The sequence below is a fragment of the Nerophis lumbriciformis genome, linkage group LG18 (genome assembly GCF_033978685.3).
Source record: "Nerophis lumbriciformis linkage group LG18, RoL_Nlum_v2.1, whole genome shotgun sequence".
Taxonomy (NCBI): Eukaryota; Metazoa; Chordata; class Actinopteri; order Syngnathiformes; family Syngnathidae; genus Nerophis; species Nerophis lumbriciformis.
Window position 1 is genome coordinate 27391311 of NC_084565.2, and position 24176 is coordinate 27415486.

The window sequence follows — 24176 nt, forward strand, 5'->3', positions numbered from 1 at the left end:
TACCTACATGTTACAAACACACCTCATACAGATTGCCTTGAGGTGTACAAAGAAAATGTCTGAAATGATTCCAAAAAGTCACATGGCAACATTAAAAACACAAGCAGTAAAGATGGATGCACAGATCAAGCACTTGAAACAAAGCCATGTTTGCTTCATCACTCTTGCTTAATGCTGCACCAATTTTTCAATGAAAAACTACACAAATTACTCAACACGTTTGAGACTTGCATATTTTCTAAATCCAAACAATTACTGCCATCTAGTGGCAGCAAAGTGAACATCAAACTGTTCAACTAGAATAGCCTTAGCTCAGCTGCAAACAGGTAAATACAACTTGTCATGAACGAGACATTACTACTTAAATTAAGTTTAGTCTGTTTAACAAACCAAAGTCCACATTTGCATTGGTTTTGTCAGAAACGAAGTAGAGCCACAAATTGTCAATTTCACCTAACGTTTCCTTAAGTAAAAAAATTAAGTTAAGTCCCACTAGGTGTGGTGAAATGATCCTCCACATTTCACCCATCCCCATGTTGACCCCCTGGGATGTGAGGGGAGCAGTGAGCAGCAGCGGTGGCCACGCTCAGGAACCATTTGGGGATTTAACCCCCAAAGATGCGGAGTACCAAACAGGGAGGCAATGGGTCCCATTGTTATAGTTTGGTATGACTCGGCGGGGTTTAAACTCACGACCTTCCAGTCTCAGGGCAGACACTCTAACCACAATGCCACTGAGCAGGTAAATATTGGGAAAACAACAGACTTGTGGCCCTACATTTCCTTTAAAAAGCAATTCAAAAGTGGAATCAAAAATATTGCGCGCGTGTGATGTGTTAAATTCAGTAAGTTTTATTGCAAATGATAAAACTTACATTATACAAAAAGACATGACTTCAAACATCAGGACAGGCTTAAGATGGCAGCAAAGCATCCTGCAAATGTAAACAAAAACGGCATAAGTCTTCAGTTGTATTTAACCGCAAACTACTTAAATGACACAAGTGTATCCAAGTAGATCTCACCGTGTTGACATCCTCAACCAAGACTAGGGTTTTGCCCTGAACCTCCAGGTCGCCCTCAGCGCTGTTGTGAGAGCTGTACTCCTCACTCACCGTCTCTACAGAACTGGGCTGGAAACATTTGAGGGATAGAAAGTGGAGGTTTGCACATGCGCTTGTTAAACGACAGTCTCACAGCCAACCTTGACTTCACTAGTAAAGTAACCATGCGGTAATTCGCTGATAGACTATTCAAGCATGACTTGCAATACGTTACACCGTTGCAGCCTGCTGGACATGTGCAATACGTTACCAAATATATTTAATAAAAATATGTATTTTTGCATGTTTAGCAGTCTTGTAGAGCTGAAACAATTCCTCAAGTAATTTGATTACAAAATATATTCCAGGAATATTCGCTGCCTCGAGGCGTCAGTGTTTTTTTGGGGTTTTTTTCTATGACATTTTGCCTCGTTTAGTGAACAGTAGTCAAAGCTCACGTTTCGCACGGACTGTTTAGATCAGTGCTTCTTAACCTGGGTTCGATGAAACCCTAGTGGTTCGGTGGAGGTCAAAACACACCCGACTCATCGTGTAAATACAAACTTCTCCCTATCGGCGTATTACGGATATGGCAACAGCAGAAGTCAGACTGATTTGCAGGTGTGTAATTTGTTGTGAGTTTATGCACTGTGTTGGTTTTGTTGTTTGAACAAGGTGATGTTCATGCACGGTTCATTTTGTGCTCCAGTAAAAAAAACCTGGTAACACTTTAGTATGGGGAACATATTCACCATTAATTAGTTGCTTATTAACATGCAAATTAGTAACATATTGGCTCTTAACTAGTCATTATTAAGTACTTATTAGGCATGGCCTTATAACCCTAACCCCCTAACCAAATAACTCTAAATTAAGTCTTTTTTACTTAGAATATGTTCTCCATACTAAAGTGTTACCAAAAACATAACTTTGTCTTGAATTTGAAAAAAACATTTTATTTTTCACTAAAGAAGGGTTCGGTGAATGCGCATATGATACTGGCGGGGTTCGGTACCTCCAACAAGGTTAAGAACCACTGCTTTAGATATTGCACAGTGTGTTTACGTCACAGATCATACGCCCCCGGCACTGCATAACACCGCTCTTTTAAATACGCTTGAGTTTAGAAACATTTTTCGCCGACATAACTCGCAATGGCAGACGCCGCAGAAAGCCAAGGACAAGAGCCACAGCAAAACGAGGGAATTAAGATGTGACAAAAGTTGTCTAAGGTGTGGGAACACTTCACACTAAAATCGCAGTAGTATGCAAACATAGCAAAGTGGAGCTCGCATACCACAATAGCACAAGTTCGATGCTGTAGCACTTGTCGAGAAAGCATCCGATTGAGGGACATCCGGAGGCGAGGTAAGTCATCTATTATGAAATGTAAATGCAAAAGTTGTCTTAGTAAAATAAATGCAATTCATTATGATAACCAAGATGTGTTCTTTCACTCCCGCGAAATCATCAAATGCAGCCAAAAGGTGTTGAAAACGCTATCCGAGCAGTCGTGTTCAATTAGCCTTTCATTAGTAACCACGCGAAAGTAGTCGTGCAAAGTTATTTGGTTATTCAAGTCATGCAACCACAGGCTACTTGGATAGCTCACACTTGCAGCCACTATAGTCTCTGTAGAATGTAAGAGTGCCAGGCCCTTGTTCAGTGTTCACACTTGTGTGCCAAGTTCCTGTCAGCCATATTGGTTCTGAATATGAAGTTGCACATTTCAAATTCAGTATTAAAGGCTCTACCTAATCCACTTTTAATGTTTGATATTATGAACGGTTCTTGTTTTATTTTTGATACTAATATAGTTTTATTTTAACTTTCTCAGGGAATAATTTGTGTTTTCATCTCAAAAATGTTATGATGGAAACATTTACATTGATTACTATTTTGCATGCAATGAACTGCATTGCATTCTTAAAAATTAAAACTGTTATTTTATATTGTTTATGTATTGGCAGGTTGAAAACAGCTCAGCGGATTTGCGTGGAGAAACCAACATTTAAACGGCACCGTATAATCATCAAAAACGCACAAGAGCCAAGAACTTCATTTATGCGGTCACACCACAGGGCTGTGAGCGCACACGAAAATGGCACAATCAACCACGGACGCATTTGAGCTGTGTGTGTCAGCCTTCAATAATGAAAACAGCCGTTTAGGAAATAAGACAATTAGGCCAAACGAAATAATTGAAGGCACTTCTTAACATGCATAATTAAACCTTAATTTAGCAAAAATATGATTTATTCGATTACTCAATCGATCAGGATATTCTATAGAATACTCGATTACTAAAATACTCGATAGCTGCAGCTCTACAGTCTTGCCACTGTTTTGTCTCTTGCGCTCTGGGTGGTGAGCGCCCCACCCAGCCCTTTGTTGCTATGCATAATGACAAAGCCCATTTAACAGTTTAGGATCTCAGAGAGCCCTAAAGTAAAGTGCAATTACTAACTTCATAGTCTGGATCCTCCTCAGAATCTTCATCAGTGAGCTCTTGAGAAAGCACCTCCACCCAGGTCTGATGTTCTTCCTCATCATCCAAATCTTCCTGCTTCCGCTTGCTGCCCTTCCCACACGGTTTAATGGGAGAGACGCTTTTTTCTGTTAAGGGAAAAAAGGCTTTAGGAATAATCAAAATGCATCCCTTTTGTCTAAATTAGACGCAGGTCGGCACTACTCACCTGGGGAGAGGGAGCGGCCGATGCCAGTCGAGAGAGGGTAACCCAGGGCGCCGTGCACCCAGCGTGGAAGGATCTTCAACAGCAGGCGGGTGACCTTGCGCAGACGCTTGCGACCGGTTAGGCTCTGCCGTGCAGGACTGGAGGTCAGGACTGTCTGTTGCTTAGGCTGCCTGTAGCCCAGCACCCACCAAAAACCACGCCAAGCATGGACCTACAAGAAAGCATCGACATGGTTTTATGATCCACTGATGCTTTAAAGGGGTTATTTTCCCCTACTCAAAACACTTCCTTGTGGTCTACATCAGTGGTCCCCAACCTTTTTGTAACTGCGGACCGGTCAACGCTTGAACATTTTTGTCCCACGGACTGGGGGGGGAATATGTTTTTTTTTTTTTGTCATAAAAAAAATACAATCATGCGTGCTTACGGACTGTATCCCTGCAGACTGTATTGATATACGTATAATGTAGGAACCAGAAATATTAACAGAAAGAAACAACCCTTTTGTGCGAATTAGTGTGAAAGTGTAAATGGGGGAGGGAGGTTTTTTGAGTTGATGCACTAATTGTAAGTGTATCTTGTGTTTATGTTGATTTAATAATTTTTTTTTTTTTTTTTTTTTTTAAGTTTCTTGTGCGGCCCGGTACCAATCAATCCACGAACCGGTACCGGGCCGCGGCTCGGTGGTTGGGGACCAATGGTCTACATAATGTAATGGTGGTCCTTTGGTCAAAATTGTGCATAAATTGTTTGCCAGACCATTTAAGCCACTTTGACCGTCTCATCAGAACGCGCCGTTCAGTGGGTATTCTTGAGGTGGCTCCACTGCGACAGTCTTATCCCCGCTATCTTTGTTTTTAAAAAAAACACTTCAATAGCAAGTCTACTGGCAGATTAAGTTAGAACAATACGCTACTTTGTATTGCAAATGGCAACAGCAGCGGATACATGTGCAAACCAATCTGCCCCACTTCAACAAGGTTAGCAAAAAAGGAGCCAATTGACGACATCATACGACTACAATGGCAGCCATGCGCAAAAGTTTCCTGGAAGTATGAAGGAAGGCACAATAGTTTATAAATATCTCCACTAGGGCTAGACAGATAAAACGATATGCATATGAAGATGCAATCGATAAAACATCCCATACATTTATATTTTTGGGTTGGAAAGGGAAAATTATGAAGCAATATTTATTGCATGAAGTCACTTGCCCTCTGGGAACCCAGCAAACATTAAATGTCACTGCAGTGGGAGGGACAAGCGAACAGCCAATCATGTAATAGAATCAACTACCAAGATTGTTTGCGCCATCTCTGTCTCGCTGTGGCAGTGTGGAATCTCTGCATGGAGAGTAGAGAAACCATAATATCTTGATGGATCAACCCAACATATATCTTTAGTTTTGTTGGTTTTAATACAGACAGTGTGGCAATTTAACCGGACACTTCCAATGTGTCGGTTAAATTAGTTGCTTCCAAACTACTGTGTAGTGTTTGATGGCTTATATACTACTGCCATCTAGTGTCTCAAAACTGAAACCAACTATAATCGACTGCATTTATTGTACTGTCGTAGCTGATTGATTGAGACTTTTATTAGTAGATTGCACAGTACAGTACATATTCCGCACAATTGACCACTAAATGGTAACACCCGAATAAGTTTTTCAACTATAAATATATACAGTACTATCACCATAATACAGTCATCACACAAGTTAATCATCAGAGTATATACTTTGAATTATTTACAATCCAGGGGGTGGGATGTGGAGGGGGTTGGTTGATATTAGCACTTCAGTCGTCAACAATTATATCATCTGAGAAATGGACATTGAAATAGCGTAGGTCTGACTTGGTAGGATATGTACAGCGAGCAGTGAGCTCAGAAAGCATAAGAACAAGTATATATACATTTCATTATTTACAATCCGAGGAGGTGGGATGTGGTGGGGGGAGGGTGTTAGTCTAGGGTTGTAGTTGCCTGGAGGTGTTCTTTTAGTGCGGTTTTGAAGGAGGGTAGAGATGCACTTTCTTTTACACCTGTTGGGAGCGCATTCCATATTGATCCTATCTTGCTACCAGACACCTTCTCCGCTGATAGCTAGCACACTTGGCAAGTAGGAAATTGCATTAACAGGCTTGAATAAGTCAAAAAAATATCAATTGTCGATATCGATCAATATAACAAAACGTGATACTGTTTTCAGCGACACTGCCTAGCTTTCATCTCCACAATCCGTCCATAGTGTGATTTCAAAATTTTAGGACACCAAATACACAACAGTAGGTACCAACGGGTAAGGAAATTTAGTTTTGCATAATAATAATTAAAAACCAATGTTCTGAAAATTACTCAACTTCACCAAAAAAGTAAATTAAACTATCAATCGGGAAAGTAAGTTTACACACACAAAAAAAACCTATCCGGCCTGTTGCCAAGTTTAGTGACGTCAGCAAGAACGCACTCAAAGCAGCATTTTAGCTCAGCTTTGTTTGTCAGCTGACCAGCAGCAGTTCACAGATAGCTCTATTGAATCTTTTCAGTCTCAGCACTAATTAATAGGAGACTGGATGTGCTTCGATGGCCATCTTGTGTCCTGTCCACAAATAGGGTATTATAGGGTTGAAAGCTTGTCACCTCAATAATTGATGTAGTTATTCCCACGTGGTAGAAGTGTGTGTATGTGTACATGTATGCTGTGTAATGTTGCCCCTTCCTATTTAATATAAAAGGTCATTTTCACGTGGTGCTGGTTGTTGCTTTCCTTAGTAAAGTTACTTCCTGCATTACCTTGTAGCGTTTTGGACGCCGTCTTGAGCTAGAACCACATCAAAAGTAGTGTGCCACATTACATCGAACGCATTGTGACGCATGTAAACGTAGCCATGCAAGGCGCTAACCACGACCCATCAGGAGCAAGGGTGAAGTGACTTGCTCAAGGATGCAATGGACTTGAATAGGATGGAGGAAGCTGGAACCCTAGGTCACGCATTTGGCCAACTAAGCATTTAGAGCAGGGGTCACCAACCTTTTTGAAACCAAGAGCTACTTCTTGGGTACTGATTAATGCGAAGGGCTACCAGTTTGATACACACTTAAATAAATTGCCAGAAATAGCCAATTTGCTCAATTTACCTTTAACTCTATGTTATTATTAATAATTAATTATATTTATCTTTGTGGAAACACTGATCATCTTAATGATTTCTCACAATAAATATATATAGAAACAGATAAATATCAATATGCAACACTTTATTTTTATATTTTCTCTAAGTGCACATTTTTCAAATTGAACATTTTCAAGACAGTCTTGTGAAATCACAATATCCCATTTTAACTAGCAAGCTACTAACATTTTTTAACAAATCATGAATTACTTTGCACCATGTTTGTACAAATAATAACTCATGTAAAATACAAATGTCAACTCTCAAATTTTTAAATAAATCATGTCACACTTTGAACTGGACACCAAATCTGTTATCTGTTTCTTGGTCAGTTAGTGAAGACCAAGTCTTTAAAATATTTTCTTGGATTTTCAAATTCTATTTGAGTTTTAACTCTCTTAGAATTAAAAATGTAGAGCAAAGCGAGACCAGCTTGCTAGTAAATAAATACAATTTAAAAAATAGAGGCAGCTCACTGGTAAGGGCTGCTATTTGAGCTATTTTTAGAACAGGCCAGCGGGCTACTCATCTGGTCCTTACGGGCGACCTGGTGCCCGCGGGCACCTCGTTGGTGACCCCTGATTTAGAGGTTTAAAGCAGTGCATGATTTGCTTACTGCTACGTTTTCTGACATCTGCAAACAAGAAGTATTGTACTGAAATATAGTTGTGCATGCTTTAAAAATTGCCATTTGGAATTCAATGAACTGAAAAGTAGTTATATTGAACGTGTGTAGCCTACATTTAGTCCAATATGTCAATCCGTATCAAAAACAGTTTAGTCTCATTATTTTGTGCAAAAATGGTGAATGGATTACACTTGTAAACAGTGGCACAGTTGAGTCGGTCCATAGGTTGCCTGTAGGGATTTTCAATGTCCAGCAGATGTCAGTATTTAATGATACAGTATCGACACAGTTTTGCAATGTGTCGAAAACGCTTCATGACGCCTCGTCAACCCATTACTAATATACACACACACACATATACATACATATATACACACACACACACATACATATATACACACACACACACATATATATACACACACACACACACACACACACACACACACATATATATAAATAAATGATAAATGGGTTGTACTTGTATAGCGCTTTTCTACCTTCAAGGTACTCAAAGCGCTTTGACACTACTTCCACATTTACCCATTCACACACTGATGGAGGGAGCTGCCATGCAAGGCGCTAACCAGCACCCATCAGGAGCAAGGGTGAAGTGTCCTGAGCAAGACACAACGGACATGACAAGTTGGTACTAGGTGGGGATTGAACCAGGGACCCTCGGGTCGCGCACGGCCACTCTACCACTGCGCCATATATATACATACACACACACACACACACACACACACACACACACACACATTTCTATATATACATACATATTAATTATCTTCAGTTATCAGGGGGCAAGTTGAAAAACTTATTCGGGTGTTACCATTTAGTGGTCAATTGTACGGAATATGTACTGTACTGTACTATCTACTAATAAACGTTTCAATCAATTCAATCAAAGCCATAATCTAATCTTCCTCTCAAAAAGTAGATATTAAGTAAACCAGCACACACTTCAGACGCGCATACAAAAGAATACAGACTTAAAAGATGCAGTTTGTGTTGAAGTTCGTAACAATTCAGCGGCACGTACCACGATGCCAAACGGCCAGAAGAGGCCCCGCAGCACGGCGCGAAGCACTCCATGTCTTCTCACCTCCACCGCGCCCTGTTTCAGAGGGCGGCAAACTAACAGTTAAAACCAGGCTTCCTCCTAAATAAGAAATATGTCGTTACCTCGGTGTTTTCGTCCTGCGCCATTGCTTCACCGCGGGGCTCAGCCGTCATTCTGTCGCCGTGTCAGAGGTGCGCTGGACCGAAGAGGCCTGCCGAATTGGGCCGAACGGACGCTTCTTTAATGGCGGCCTACCAACCCGCTCCAATGTACCCAGAAGCCCTCGGACAGCAGCCAATCACAGCACACACTCGCACCTGCTGCAATCAGCGCCAGCCAATCAGGAGGCGGAAACAATCAAGCAGGCAGCAACAAGCTATCACGTGACCAACGCCCCGCGTCATGCCCGGAAGTAGTGATTGTAAACAATTGGCGTACAGACCATAATAGTAAAAGTAAACAATAGTCTTGATAGATGGATGGATACAATACAAATATTTCAACACATTATCTTAAGTGGTATTAGAATGCCTTTATCTAACCTCGTAAGGTCCAAGCTGTTTGTTTACATGCTTTTTTTTTTTTTTTTCTCTTTGCTATTTGGGCTTATTGGACCCTAATAAGAATAAATAAACTAAGAATCATCTTTTTATATGATGTACTTAGTCCATAAGTAACAAACGTGTACTTCATGTTCAGTGACATGCTCATTTTTATTTTTACACTTTTTTTTTCCAAATTCCATTGTATGTTATACTCTTCAGAAACCACAAGATGGGAGTATAAGTGTCCACATAAGCACTTAAGACCCCAATTCAGTAGTGTACACAATTTTGGAAATAAGAGCTAAAAGGTGCTGTCCACGCATGTGGCCACTAAGCCTTTAGAGCAGGGGGTCCCCAAACTACGGCCAGCGGGCCGGATCCAGCCCCCCCAGCATCCAAAATCCAGCCCACGGGAAGTCCCAAGTTTAAAAAAAAAGTGTTTTAATTATTTATTTTTTTTAATCTTTCCTTTCTAATCCATTTTATACCGCGTGTTACACTCGGTGTCTCCTGGCCGCTCAGGCAAATCATATTGTCTAAAAATTAATTTTCCCATCGATAACGTGACAATGTTAAATGTTGATGAACATCAATGTTAATTGATGTTAAATGACAAAACGGATTAACTCGCTGGAATATAAAGACAATGTATATATATATATATATATATATATATATATATATATATATATATATATATATATATATATATATATATATAAACACTTCCACACTGACAATCTACAATGTAAATAGTCATGAAAATAAAGAAAACGCATTGAATGAGAAGGTATGTCCAAACTTTTGGCCTGTACTGTATATGAAACCTTAATGAAGTTGTTTGGCTGTTTTTTAAGTACTTAGAATAGAGCAGCTCCATTGTAAGCGGACTCTTGATCGCATTTATTCAATATTTAGAATGCATTAAAAAAAATGCATCCGTTGTATTGTCTTTCATAATGATTGTGAACAATAGGAAAACTCCCCCCAAAAAGTGCAGTTCCCCTTTATTGTGTATCAACTTGCCTGAAAAAAAATCCTTATTTAAACTACAAAATACATTTGACTGACTTGAGCCATTTGACACTGAAAAATAAACTCAATAAATAATGATGAATTCAAAATGATCAGCAACATCAATACAATATATACAGTCGTGGTCAAAAGTTTACATACACTTGTAAAGAACATAATGTCATGGCTGTCTTGAGTTTCCAATCATTTCTACAACTCTTGTTTTTTGTGATAGAGTGATTGGAGCACATACTTGTTGGTCACAAAAAACATTCATGAAGTTTGGTTCTTTTATGAATTTATTTCGGGTCTACTGAAAATGTGACCACAGAACTTTCCTCCAGAAGGTCTTATCTTTGTCCATGTAATGTCAGATGAAACAAAAATTTAGCTTTTTGGCCACAATACCCAGCAATATGTTTGGAGGAGAAAAGGTGAGGCTTATAATCCCAGGAACATCATTCCTACCGTCAAGCATGGTGGTGGTAGTATTATGCTCTGGGCCTGTTTTGCTGCCAATGGAACCGGTGCTTTATAGAGAGGAAATGGGACAATGAAAAAGGAGGATTACCTCCAAATTCTTCAGGACAACCTAAAATCATCAGCCCAGAGGTTGGGTCTTGGGCGCAGTTGGGTGTTCCAACAGGACAATGACCCCAAACACACGTCAAAAGTGGTAAAGGAAAGGCTAAATCAGGCTAGAATTAAAGTTTTAGAATGGCCTTCCCAAAGTCCTGACAATGCTGAAGAAACAAGTCCATGTCAGAAAACCAACAAATTTAGCTGAACTGCACCAATCTTGTCAAGAAGAGTGGTCAACAATTCAACCAGAAGCTTGTGGATGGCTACCAAAAGCGCCTTATTGCAGTGAAACTTGCCAAAGGACATGTAACCAAATATTAACATTGCTGTATGTATACTTTTGACCCAGCAGATTTGGTCACATTTTCAGTAGACCCATAATAAATTCAGAAAAGAACCAAACTTCATGAATGTTTTTTGTGACCAACAAGTATGTGCTCCAATCACTCTATCACAAAAACATAAGAGTTGTAGAAAGTATTGGAAACTCAAGACAGCCATGACATTATGTTCTTTACAAGTGTATGTAAACTTTTGACCACGACTGTACAACTTTAACCTAAAAAATTAATGAATGCAACAACTTGTGCTGATATTTTCCGAATAAAAATGAGGAAGCTTTGAGCACGTTTTGTAGTGCACAGCTTTTTGAAGCAAGGTTTGATACCCTCCCCCCTCCACATCCCACCTCCCCGGATTGTAAATAATCAAATGTAAATAATCAAATGTAGATACTTTTTCTTATGCTTTCTGAACTCGCTATGTTCACTGCTCGCTGTACATATCCTACCAAGTCAGACCTACACTGTTTCAATGTCCATTTCTCAGATGATGCAATTGTTGATGACTGAAGTGCTGAGTCCATGGTTCTCACCCGGAAAAGGGTGGAATGCCATCTCCGGGTTGGGGAGGAGATCTTGCCCCAAGTGGAGGAGTTCAAGTACCTCGGAGTCTTGTTCACGAGTGAGGGAAGAGTGGATCGTGAGATCGACAGGCGGCGTCTTCAGTAATGCGGACGCTGCATCGATCCGTTGTGGTGAAGAAGGAGCTGAGCCGGAAGGCAAAGCTCTCAATTTACCGGTCGATCTACGTTCCCATCCTTACCTATGCTCATGAGCTTTGGGTTATGACCGAAAGGACAAGATCACGGGTACAAGCGGCCGAAATGAGTTTCCTCCGCCGGGTGGCAGGGCTCTCCCTTAGAGATAGGGTGAGAAGCTCTGTCATCCGAGGTGAGCTCAAAGTAAAGCCGCTACTCCTCCACATCGAGAGGAGCCAGATGAGGTGGTTCGGGCATCTGGTCAGGATGCCACCCGAACGCCTCCCTAGGGAGGTGTTTAGGGCACGTCCGACCGGTAGGAGGCCACGGGGAAGACCCAGGACACGTTGGGAAGACTATGTCTCCCGGCTGGCCTGGGAAGGCCTCGGGATCCCCCGGGAAGAGCTGGACGAGGTGGCTGGGAAGAGGGAAGTCTGGGCTTTTCTGCTTAGGCTGCTGCCCCCGCAACCCGACCTCGGATAAGCGGAAGAAGATGGATGATGGATGGATGAAGTGCTGATATCAACCAAACCTAACCCCCACCCACGCCCCAACCTCCCACCCCCCGGATTGTAAATAATGTAAGTAATTCAATGTATATACTCTGATGATTAACTTGTGTGATGACTGTATTATGCTGATAGTATATATTTGTACTATGAATTGATTTACGTTAAACAAGTTGAAAAACTTATTCGGGTGTTACCATTTAGTGGTCAATTGTACGTAATATGTAGTTTTCAGTCCATGCATGCATGATACTGATAAAGCATGTTTCCCCCACCCTCCACTATTTGGGAAAGACTGGCGTAATCTAAGTTGTCATGTTTGCGTCATATGAGCGCTTATTTTTAGAACGCTGTATTTCCGCAGCACGACGGAGGAACATTCTCAGTGGCGATTGGCTGCTGTCCCTCATGCTTGGAAGCTTCATTCATGCAACACTCTTATTAACATATGAAGAGGGGAAGGCCATTATACGTCCATTGTCCGCAGCCCCCTTAACAGATGACGATTTCCGCCTCTTGCTTTGGTCACAGTCACGTGTCCGTGGAGGGCAACGTGCGCCGCGTGGACGAGTATTTAAGCCGGCACACGCAACTATTTCTAAGGCAGAGATGGCGAGGAACGCAGTCACAAGGACCGTCAGCCACGGGGCCATCAGCAGCGTCCGAGCAGACGATTACGCCGTGGAGCGCAGGCACAGCAGCGCAGGCCTCCGTGCACTTTTGTGGGCCACCAGCAAATCCTTCGGATGTTCCCTGGGGTCCAGCCGGGAGAGCAGCTTCCCGAACATCCTCACCCCTGACAGCATCCCTCAGTTCACCATCCCCAGTCTGCTGGTGCAGAACGCCTTCAGGTCTCAGGAGAGCGACGGGGAACCGTCGGACGGATCGGAGAGTTCCGGGAACGAGTCGTCCGCGTCCTCTTCTTCTTTGAGGTCCGGGTTGGAGGTGTCGGAGCGCAAGGCCGAGCGCAGCGTCTCGGCCCCACTGACCCAGAGGAGAGGGAGCCGCCTCCAGAGGGAGATGTCGGACCCGTGGCCGGACGCCGGGGCCCAGCACCGCTTCGACCCGGCCAGCAGGGCGGCGCTCTCCCTGCCGCACTTAACCAAGGTGACCACCCCGTACGGCTTCATCACCTTAGGTCAGAGCCCGCAGATGGCCAACGAGGAGGAGCTGCTCTGCCAACATCGGCGGGCGAACTTGGACGAGGCGAGTACTCGCGACGCCTCGGAGGACGTCAAAGCCAGCGGGAGTCAAAGCCAGGACTCAGAAACCGACAGGACGTCGTCTTCTCGCAGACAATCCGACAGCAAGCTGAAACGGCGCCTCCGTGTGGCCATAAAGAAACACATGCCCTTCTGCCACTAACTACTTCTTGTTGCTAAGGAAACCGAGTGTGTTCTTGTGTGGCGTCCGAAATAAACCAGCATTGCATTGTTGCGGCCTCTCTTCTCACATTCACACTATTTATACTTGTAATATTTGACTTCATAAAGCTATTTTCAGCGCATTATTGGAACACCATTTTAATTTCAATTAAGTTTAGAATTTTGTATTTGCTAAATCATCCAACTGACTCTTTAAATTGCAGCAAAGTTTGGGACAAGTGTTTTAACCCTTTTTTTTTTAGCCCAGAAACATGCATGTAAAAATGTTGGATTTTACTCCTACTAACTTTTTACAGGACAGGAAGTCCCTTTTCGTTTGCAATCCGTTCCGATAAAGACTGAATTGTACAATAACAGAATAAATGTAAATCTGATGAATACGTTACAGACACCAAAAATTATGAACACAAACACTTAATATATAATAATTATAGTTTTACATGCAGAAAAAAAATGCACAATATGCACTTTTACCTTTATTGAAGACTCTACCTGCTGAAGACGTGCGTATTTCGTGCTTTGCGACAAGTTATATTTTGGAATTCAATAGTGTTTGTCCCCTTCTTTACTCAAGTGCTGGCACTCGCAACTTTTTTTTGGCCCCATGGTGGCTTTTGCAGTAATAATAAATAAATAAATACATTGAAAGCACACAGCAGTTTAGAGTCCAGGGGGGGTTAATATTAAGCCCCCCTAAATAATTGCATGTTTTTAAAAAATATGAACAAAAAATATGTTTAAAAAAAAAATAAAAGTGATGAAAAATGCAATATAAAGTGGCCACAGTATGAGTCAAAATAAATATTACATAAATACAGTATGGTTATAAAGATTTGGTTTTAATTTTGATTCTTGGGGTGATGATTTGATTCAGAATCAATTCTCGCATCACAGCATTTTTCGATTGAAACTGGTTTTCGTAATAGATTATTTGGTTGGTAAATATGATAATACAACTTTATTTAAAACAAGTTGTCGTTTACAAAAGCTCTACTTGGCTGCTGGCGTACGATGTATATATGCATCTATTAAGATGCATGCATACGAATTTACACATTTTAAAAATTGATTCTTAATAAAAATGTTATTAATTTTTTTTCAAATTATGAATTGATTTTCACTTGCAATAAATGAGAATCTTGTTTCGGATGTGAATCAATTTTTGTACATGGGTGCTTTTGTAAATTTGAAAATGTATTTTTGGTTCGTGTACGGTCCGTGATCTATTTCCAATTCTGAAACGCAAATCAAAAAATAAAATTAGGGCCGTTTTTCGATTTTTATTTTATATGGCAGATTTTAAAACAAACAAAAAAGGTGTTGAATTTCATTAAAATATTGCCATAAAATTGGATGTTGTGCTGTTTTGCTTTTATGGATTTGAATTTTTCCAGATAAACACAAAAAACATTTGCAAAAATGTGTGTTTATCTGTGATGACAAAGTGAACCGGAAGCAGTATTTTAGCCTTTCCTTTGCGTTTAGCATGTTTTTAGCATAACTTTGTTCAGCAGGAGTCCTATGTGTCAGGTTCAAACACTGATGACATCTATTAAACAAGACAAGAAGCAAGGAATTAAACAGAGACAGAATTAAACTTGGCTCAATTGAGGAGAGCGCGTCTGGGTTGTACTCTTGTACAGTCTCCATCACGTTCTGGCGAAAGATTGTACGCCTCCTCTTTTATTTGGACTTTCCCTGATTACATGGCAACAGCTGTTTCTAAGGGTCGGGGGTCGTAAACAGCCATCGCCTTTGATTACAAATAGTTCAAAGAAAAGGTTGTAAAACAGTTCAAAGAAGAGGTCCCTGGAGGGGAGTCAGGTCCTGCTTCCTCTTCGCTTTATAGATCTCGGGTCAAGACAATATCTTTCTGTTGATTACAATACATGAAAGAAACAGAACACCTTCATGTTGCTTCCCATCCTACACAGTGGAGTTTTACAAGCCTTCTTCTTGGTAGGTTCGAAGACAGCTTTTGCCTTCTAGCCGGGAACTCATTGAAACACAAAGTTTTGTGATAACTTAGATACAATTATTCTGACACTATGTATAAAAAAGTGTCATTAAATAGTTGTCCAACTTTTGTTTCAGAAATTAAAATAGAACAAAATGGTCCGTAACTTGTTTTTTAGGACTCCTGCTGAACAAAGATGTTACCGTTGTGCTAAAAACATGCCAAACGCAAATTAAAGGCTAAAATACTGCTTCCGGTTCAATTTGTCATCACACAGATAACTACGCATTTTTGCTAATTTTTTTCGATTTCTGTGTTTATCTGGAAAAATAAAACTCCATAAAAGGAAAACAGCACAAAATCCAATTTTATGGCAATATTTTTATGAAAATCAACCCCTTTTTGTTTGTTTTCAAATCTGCCATATGTAATAAAAATCGAAAAACGGCCCTAATTTAATTTTTTGATTTGCGTTAAAAAATTGGAAATAGAATGAACGGAAGGAAGGTACACGCACCTTTTTTACCCATTTAAATATGTAAGTTATAAAAAAAGACATCATAAATGTTAATATAAAATAAATACAGCAGATACATTTGAATAATAAGGCTGTTTGAAATAAATGAAGAATCTGTCAAAAAAACAAAATGGTTTATTTCACTTTTATAACGGCAAATTAACTTTGAACACTTCGCTCAACACAGACGTCATAAGGTCATCAAAGTTCACCTTTAAGCATTCACACACAGCACCAACATTTTGGATCAAGGTGATGGAAAAAAAGGTGAAAAGATAATAATGTATATACAGTACAGGCCAAAAGTTTGGACACGCCTTCTCATTTCAATGCCTTTTCTTTATTTTCATGACTATTTATCAATCAATCAATCAATCAATGTTTATTTATATAGCCCTAAATCACAAGTGTCTCAAAGAGCTGCACAAGCCACAACGACATCCTCGGTACAAAGCCCACATAAGGGCAAGGAAAAACTCACCCCAGTGGGACGTCGATGTGAATGACTATGAGAAACCTTGGAGAGGACCGCATATGTGGGTAACCCCCCCCCCCCTCTAGGGGAGACCGAAAGCAATGGATGTCGAGTGGGTCTGACATAATATTGTGAGAGTCCAGTCCATAGTGGATCCAATCTACAATTTACATTGTAGATTGTCACTGAAGGCATCACAACTATGACACCTGTGAAGTGAAAACCATTTCAGGTTACTACCTCTTGAAGCTCATCGAGAGAATGCCAAGAGTGTGCAAAAAAGTAATCAGAGCAAAAGGGTGGCTATTTTGAAGAAACTAGAATATAAAACGTGTTTTCAGTTATTTCACCTTTTTTTTGTTAAGTACATAACTCCACATGTGTACATTCATAGTTGTGATGCCTTCAGTGACAATCTGCAATGTAAATAGTCATGAAAATAAAGAAAACGCATTGAATTGAGAAGGTGTGTCCAAACTTTTGGCTTGTACTGTACGTCAGCAGCCAAGGGGAGCTTTTGTAACCTGTATCCTGTTTTAAAAGGTTTTATTATCATTTCTATCGCACATAATATCAGAATCAGAATCAGCTTTATTGTCATTACGCAAGGTAACGAGATTGAGGCCATTCCATACAGTGCGATGTGTGCATGCTAGAAAAACAATGTGCAAATATATAAAAATTTAAAAAATGTAGAAGTGCAATGAATATGGTGTGAAATGAATATATACATGAAAAAACAAAACAAAAACAGGGTGGTTGGTGGAATGGGTTATTGCACCGAAGAGAAGGCAGTTATGAGGGACAATGGGGCAGTCCGTTCAGGATGGTTATGGCCCTGGGGAAGAAGCTGTTCTTTAGCCTGTTTGTTTTGGTTTTAATGCACCTGTAGCGCTTCCCAGAGGGCAGCAGGTGGAACAGGTCAGAGCCAGGGTGGGTGCTGTCTTTGATGATGGCACTGGCTCTGTTGAGGCAGCGGGAGGTGTAGATGTCCGTCAGAGAGGGGAGAGGGCGGCCGATGATCTTCTGAGCCGTCTTGACCACTCTTTGCAGCCTCTTCCTGTCTGCTGCAGTGCAGCTGCCGTACCATACCGTAATACAGTAGGTCAGCAGGCTCTCGATGGACGAGCGGTAGAAGGTCAGCAGCAGGTCAGGCTTCAGGTTGTACTTCCCGAGGACTCTAAGGAAGTGTAGCCGCTGCTGAGCCTTCTTGATGATTGATGTGGTGTTGACTGTCCAGGAGAAGTCATTAGAGATGTGGACTCCAAGGTACCTGAAGGTGTGGACCCTCTCTACACGCTCGCCGTTGATGTAGAGGGGGGCAGGGTATTGTGAGATTTAATTTGAATCGAGGATAGTGTTGAATGTAAGAGAACCCAAAATCCAATCGTAACTTGTTGTAAGACTCACATCCCAAATAACTTGTTTTTTTGTCCCGCTATCGTACTTAATAATCGTTTTTTCAACTGGGTAAAAAAACAAGTTACTTTTATACATTTTCAACGCTAGTTTTGAAAATAGAATAGAATAGAATAGAATATATCTTTATTGTCATTTTTCATTGTACAACAAAATTGTACAATGAAAACAATTCAAAGTGAACTTAGATTGACATTAGAGATGTTCGATAATATCGGACTGCCGATATTATCGACCGATAAATGCTTTAAAATGTAATATCGGAAATTATCGGTATCGGTTTCAAAAAGTAAAATTTATGCCTTTTTAAAACGCCGCTGTACAGAGTGGTACACGGACGTAGGGAGAAGTACAGAGCGCCGTTAAACTTTAAAGGCACTGCCTTTGCGTGCCGGCCCAATCACATAATATTTACGGCTTTTCACACACACAAGTGAATGCAACGCATACTTGATCAACAGCCATATAGGTCACCCTGAGGGTGGCCGTATAAACAACTTTAACACTGTTACAAATATGCGCCACACTGTGAACCCACACCAAACAAGAATGACAAACACATTTCGGGAGAACATCCGCACCGTAACACAACATAAACACAACAGAACAAACACCCAGAACCCCTTGCAGCACTAACTCTTCCGGGACGCTACAATATACACCCCCCCCCCCCCCCCCCGCTACCCCCCACTCCCCACCCCCACCCCGCCCACCTCAACCTCCTCATGCTCTCTCAGGGAGAGCATGTCCCAAATTCCAAGCTGCTGTTTTGAGGCATGTTAAAAAAAATAATGCACTTTGTGACTTCAATAATAAATATGGCAGTGCCATGTTGGCATTTTTTTCCATAACATGAGTTGGTTTATTTTGGAAAACCTTGTTACATTGTTTAATGCATCCAGCGGGGCATCACAACAAAATTAGGCATCATAATGTGTTAATTCTACGACTGTATATATCGGTATCGGTTGATATCAGAATCAGTAATTAAGAGTTGGACAATATCGGCAAAAAAGCCATTATCGGACATCTCTAATTGACATCACTATACCGCTCATATTTGCATAGGGATTGCTATGATATGCTGTGATGTGTCAACCAGCCTCATCAGCTTCCTTGTTGTTTCAGCTCAAGACGACACAAAAAAAACCCCAGTAACTTTTCAAAGGTGAAAATATTTGGCTCGTTCTGAATATTACCTTTCTGTAGAAATAAATATTCTAAACGTTTGGGTTTGTTCTGTGCACACCTGCGTGTTACCTGCACGGTGTGACTGCTATGATGTGTTGTGATAGCGTGAATTATTTGATGTCTCCGCATGAACGCTCAATCTGCTTAGGTCGGGTTTAAGGTTAATTCCTCATCTAAAATCTTGCTCGGTTAGGTCTCAGAATCCAGCTGCGGGCGCTGGATGCGTCCATCTTAGCATATGAAGGGCCTGAGTGGCGAGGCCTCGCAAATGATGGCCCCGCTAATGCGTCCTCACATCTCCCACGCACACCAAACAACGCTGAGGGGTGATGTATAAACACAACAGTCGCCATTTTGTTTGTTATGCGGCCTTTTTTTGAAGTGAAGTGAAGTGAATTATATTTATATAGCGCTTTTCTCTAGTGACTCAAAGCGCTTTACATAGTCAAACCCAATATCTAAGTTACATTTAAACCAATGTGGGTGGCACTGGGAGCAGGTGGGTAAAGTGTCTTGCCCAAGGACACAACGGCAGTGACTAGGATGGCGGAAGCTGGAATCGAACCTGGAACCCTCAAGTTGCTGGCGCGGCCGCTCTACCAACCGAGCTATACCGACCCTATACCGTTGTTTTTTTTCTGTAGCGTCTTGGTTACAAATTGGTGATAAAATGTAAGAGTTGTCTTTTAAATGAGTTTAAAGCTGCATCAATAATAAGGTTCCTATAATGTTCTTTTTGTTGGTTTTCTGACATGGACTTGTTTCTTCAGCATTGTCCACACATTTAAGTCAGGACTTTAGGAAGGCCATTCTTACACCTTAATTCTAGCCTGATTTAGCCATTCCTTTACCACTTTTGACGTGTGTTTGGGGTCATTGGACCCAATCTGACATCACATGGTCAGATGAAACAAAAATGGAGCTGTTTGGCCACAATACCCAGCGATATGTTTGGAGGAGAAAAGGTGAGGCCTTTAATCCCAGGAACACCAATTCCTACCGTCAAGCATGGTGGTGGTAGTATTATGCTCTGGGCCTGTTTTGCTGCCAATGGAACTGGTGCTTTACAGAGAGTAAATGGGACAATGAAAAAGGAGGATTACCTCCAAATTCTTCAGGACAACCTAAAATCATCAGCCCGGAGGTTGGGTCTTGGGCGCAGTTGGGTGTTCCAACAGGACAATGACCCCCAAACACAGGTCAAAAGTGGTAAAGGACTGGCTAAATCAGGCTAGAATTGAGGTTTTAGAATGGCCTTCCCAAAGTCCTGACTTAAATGTGTGGACAATGCTGAAGAAACAAGTCCATGTCAGAAAACCAACAAATTCAGCTGAGCTGCACCAATTTTGTCAAGAGGAGTGGTCAACAATTCAAGCAGAAGCTTGTGGATGGCTACCAAAAGCGCCTTATTGCAGTGAAACTTGCCAAGGGACATGTAACCAAATATTAACATTGCTGTATGTATACTTTTGACCCAGCAGATTTGCTCACATTTTCAGTAGAGCCATAATAAATTCATAAAAGAAACAAACTTCATGAATGTTTTTTGTGACCAACAAATATGTGCTCCAATCAAAAAAATAAGAGTTGTAGAAATGATGAATATGTTCTTTACAGGTGTATGTAAACCGTGTGTGTGTTCTGGCAATGCTTACTTAATGGGGACATCGTTCTGTTTACACAGTCACCTTTAGGGGACCTCTGACGGTATGGGGACAAAAAAAACAGGTCCCCTAAAGGGAAACCTTTTTAAATGATAGTCAGATCCATTCTGAAGATGCCTAAGTGATTTTTAAGCTTCGGCCCATAAAACATGTTTAGAGAGAAAATGAATTTTCTTGAAAAGTGAAACATTTGTTATCCTGGCATTGATAGTACTGTGAATCTGTATGGTATCCATCCTTAGTTAAAACTAATATATTTTTCCAAAAACAAAATCTGGTTTAGTGTTCTTTAGGATGACATTTTCATACAGCACGATTATAAAACATTATTACCTTAAAGTATGATTCACATTCAGAATTGTCCATCCTTCTATATATAGTAGTTGGAGTTGCAGACAACTTCATTACTGCTAAATAGCAGTTTTCAATTTTCAGTAATGTCACAGAAGATGCAGGATTTGCTTTAACATTTAAGTGGTGAAACTTCCTATAAGAGGACAGCTGTAGTGCTGTATTCTGAGGATCATGTCATATTTTTTTTTTTTTAATGGTCCTCAGTAGTCACGTACACATTTGTGTGAATTATGCAAAATTATTTAAATTTGGTCCCCATGAACCATATTAACTCTTTTTCCCCAGGGTCGCCAGTAAGAATGATTAGCACATTACTTCATCAATTTAGAGATTTAAAGACGTGTATGAGCTAACTGGGCAGTGGCCATTTTACCATTTTTTTTATGCCTCCACAACCTGTAGAAAGGGTGGTACCCACAAGTGATGATCAAAAACATGGTCCCCATTCCAAATAATAACCAGTGTGTGTGTGTGTGTGTGTGTGCGTACTTCATCAGCAAACACTTACCCCTCAAGAGACCACTCCAGCACAAAATGTGACTCAAACTGAGAATAAAATATGAGCGTTGCATAAAATAAACATGCATTATGTGTTTCTTTTCAAGCCTGATTGCCTCCGTCATTAGCCTTATTTAGTGCAGCTACACAAGCGCTGATGCAAGGATTGGAGGAAAAGTGTGTTGTCAGGCTCCTTTTCACCATTTCTCTCAGCCTGTCCCTTATATAAACCAAGCAATAGCAGTTGTATTTCCTCTTTTCTGTTTATTGAATCAAGCACAAGCAGACAATGTTATAGTCTGTGCCCTTTTAAACTGAGCACAAGCAATGGGTCTCTTCTTCTTTGTTCATCCCCTCTTAAATTAAGCTAAACCAAGCACTAGCAGATAGTGATGTATTGCTGTTACGTTTTTTTCTCTTTGTCGAGACCATCTTAAATTAAGCACTGGCAGACATGCCGTATTTTGCTATTTCTACATGTCCCCTATTAAACCAAGCACTAGTAAAGTCTGTGTATCTGATGATACTATTCGTTTGGCTGCCCCTTACTTTTAACAAATCACTCGATGTTAGTTGTTGCTTTTTGATTTGTCCGTCCTTTTTAACCAAGTACTATCACATTGTTTGGTCTTTGTCCCCTCTCAAACCAATACTAGCAAATAGTTTGGTCTTTGTCCCCTCTTAAACCAAGTACTAGCAAATTGTTTGGTCTTTGTCCCCTCTTAAACCAAGTACGAGCAAATTGTTTGGTATTTTTCCCCTCTTAATACCAAGTACTAGCAAATTGTTTGGTCTTTGTCCCCTCTTAATACCAAGTACTAGCAAATGGTTTGGTCTTTGTCCCCTCTTAAACCAAAGTATTAGCAAATTGTTTGGTCTTTGTCCCCTCTTAAACCAAAGTACTAGCAAATTGTTTGGTCTTTGTCCCCTCTTAAATCAAGTCCTAGCAAATTGTTTGGTCTTTGTCCCCTCTTAATACCAAGTACTATCAAATTGTTTGGTCTTTGTCCCCTCTTAAACAAAGTACTAGCAAATTGTTTTGTTTGTTGTCTCCTCTTTAACCAATTACTAGAAAATTGTTTTGTTTTGTATCCCCTCTTAAACTAAGTACTAGCACATTGTTCTGTTCTCTGTACCTTCTTAAACCCAGAACTAGCAAATTGTTTAGTTTGTGTCCCCTTTTAAACCATCCATCCATCCATTTTCTATCGCTTGTCCCTTTTGGAGTCGCGGGCCAAGCACTAGCAAATTGTTTTGTTCTTTGAACCTTCTTAAACCCAGAACTAGCAAATTGTTTAGTTTGTGTCCCCTTTTAAACCAAGCACTAGCAGCTATTTATGTTTGTTATTTGTTGTTCTTAAACCAAGCACAAGCAGCTTTTAACATGTGTTTCTTAATCTTAAACCATGTACTTACATTATGTGTTGCCTTCATTAAAACACTTCTATAAGGATTTTAATTTTTGCGACTCCTGACAGATTTTTTGTGTGTGTATTTTTGGTCCAATATGGCTCTACATTTTGAGTAGTCTTAAACTAAACGCTATCAAAGTTTGTTATTTGTCCCCTCTTAAATCAAGTATTGGCAAATTGTTTTGTTCTTTGTCCCCTCTTAAAACAAGCACGAGCAAATTGCTTTGTTGTATTCTCCCTGCAATAGAACATGTTATTTGTTCCCTTTTGAACCACGCACTAGCAAATTGTTTTGTTAGTCCCCTCTTTAACCAAGCACTAGCAAATAGTTTTTTTTCCTTAGCCCCCCTTTTAAACCAAGCACTCGCAGCCTTACACATTTGTTAGTTTTTTTGTTCTGTCATTAACACTAGCAAACTGTTTTTGTTGTACCCTTTTAAAAACCATGCACAAGCAAATGTTGGTCTTTGTCCCCTCTTAAACCTAGAACTAGCACATTTTCTTTGTCCCCCCTTCAGCAAAGTACTAGCGGCCAGAGATGTATTTATTGCTTTTTGTTCCATATTAAAGTTAAGCCAAGCACTAGCAACGTCCGTGTTTTTGATGTTGCACGAGCAAATTGTGTAATTCTCTGTCCCCTCTTAAACCAAGTATTAGCACATTTTTTCTACACTCTCAAAGCCAGCGCTTGCAAATTGTTTAGTTGTATTCTCCCTGCATTACAACATGTACTTTGTTCCCTTTTGAACCACACACTAGCAAATTGTTTTGTTAGTCCCCTCTTTAACCAAGCACCAACAAATTGTTTTTTTCTTTGCCCCCCTTTTAAACCAAGCACTAGCAGCCTTACACATTTGTTAGTTTTTTTGTTCTGTCATTAACACTAGCACACTGTTTTTGCTGTTCCCTTTTAAACCATGTACAAGCAAATGTTCTTTGTCCCCTCTTAAACTAGGAACTAGCAAATTTTCTTTGTTCCCCCTTCAGCAAAGTACTAGCAGCCAGA

The 24176-nt window shown here is 40.5% G+C and overlaps 1 protein-coding gene across 1 annotated transcript; it reads right to left on the reverse strand.

The window, feature by feature from the left end:
- Positions 1–829: 829 nt before the first annotated feature.
- Positions 830–8897, reverse strand: org (oogenesis-related gene). The gene is made up of 6 exons (XM_061978574.1): positions 8732–8897; positions 8589–8663; positions 3740–3950; positions 3511–3659; positions 1026–1133; positions 830–935 (listed from the first exon to the last, which is right to left on the reverse strand). The coding sequence occupies exons 1-6, from the start codon at positions 8780–8782 to the stop codon at positions 915–917; spliced, it is 615 nt and encodes a 204-aa protein (XP_061834558.1). The 5' UTR covers positions 8783–8897; the 3' UTR covers positions 830–914.
- Between the last annotated feature and the right edge of the window lie 15279 nt (positions 8898–24176).

Bases quoted from the DNA above. Each gene is read 5' to 3' on its own strand.
- org (XM_061978574.1), bottom strand. From the start codon at position 8,782: ATGACGGCTGAGCCCCGCGGTGAAGCAATGGCGCAGGACGAAAACACC. The intron at 1,134-3,510 runs GTTAGTAATTGC...AAATGTTTCCAG, and splicing joins AGGAGGATCCAGACTATGAA to CCCAGTTCTGTAGAGACGGT. The intron at 936-1,025 runs GTGAGATCTACT...TTACATTTGCAG, and splicing joins TGGTTGAGGATGTCAACACG to GATGCTTTGCTGCCATCTTA.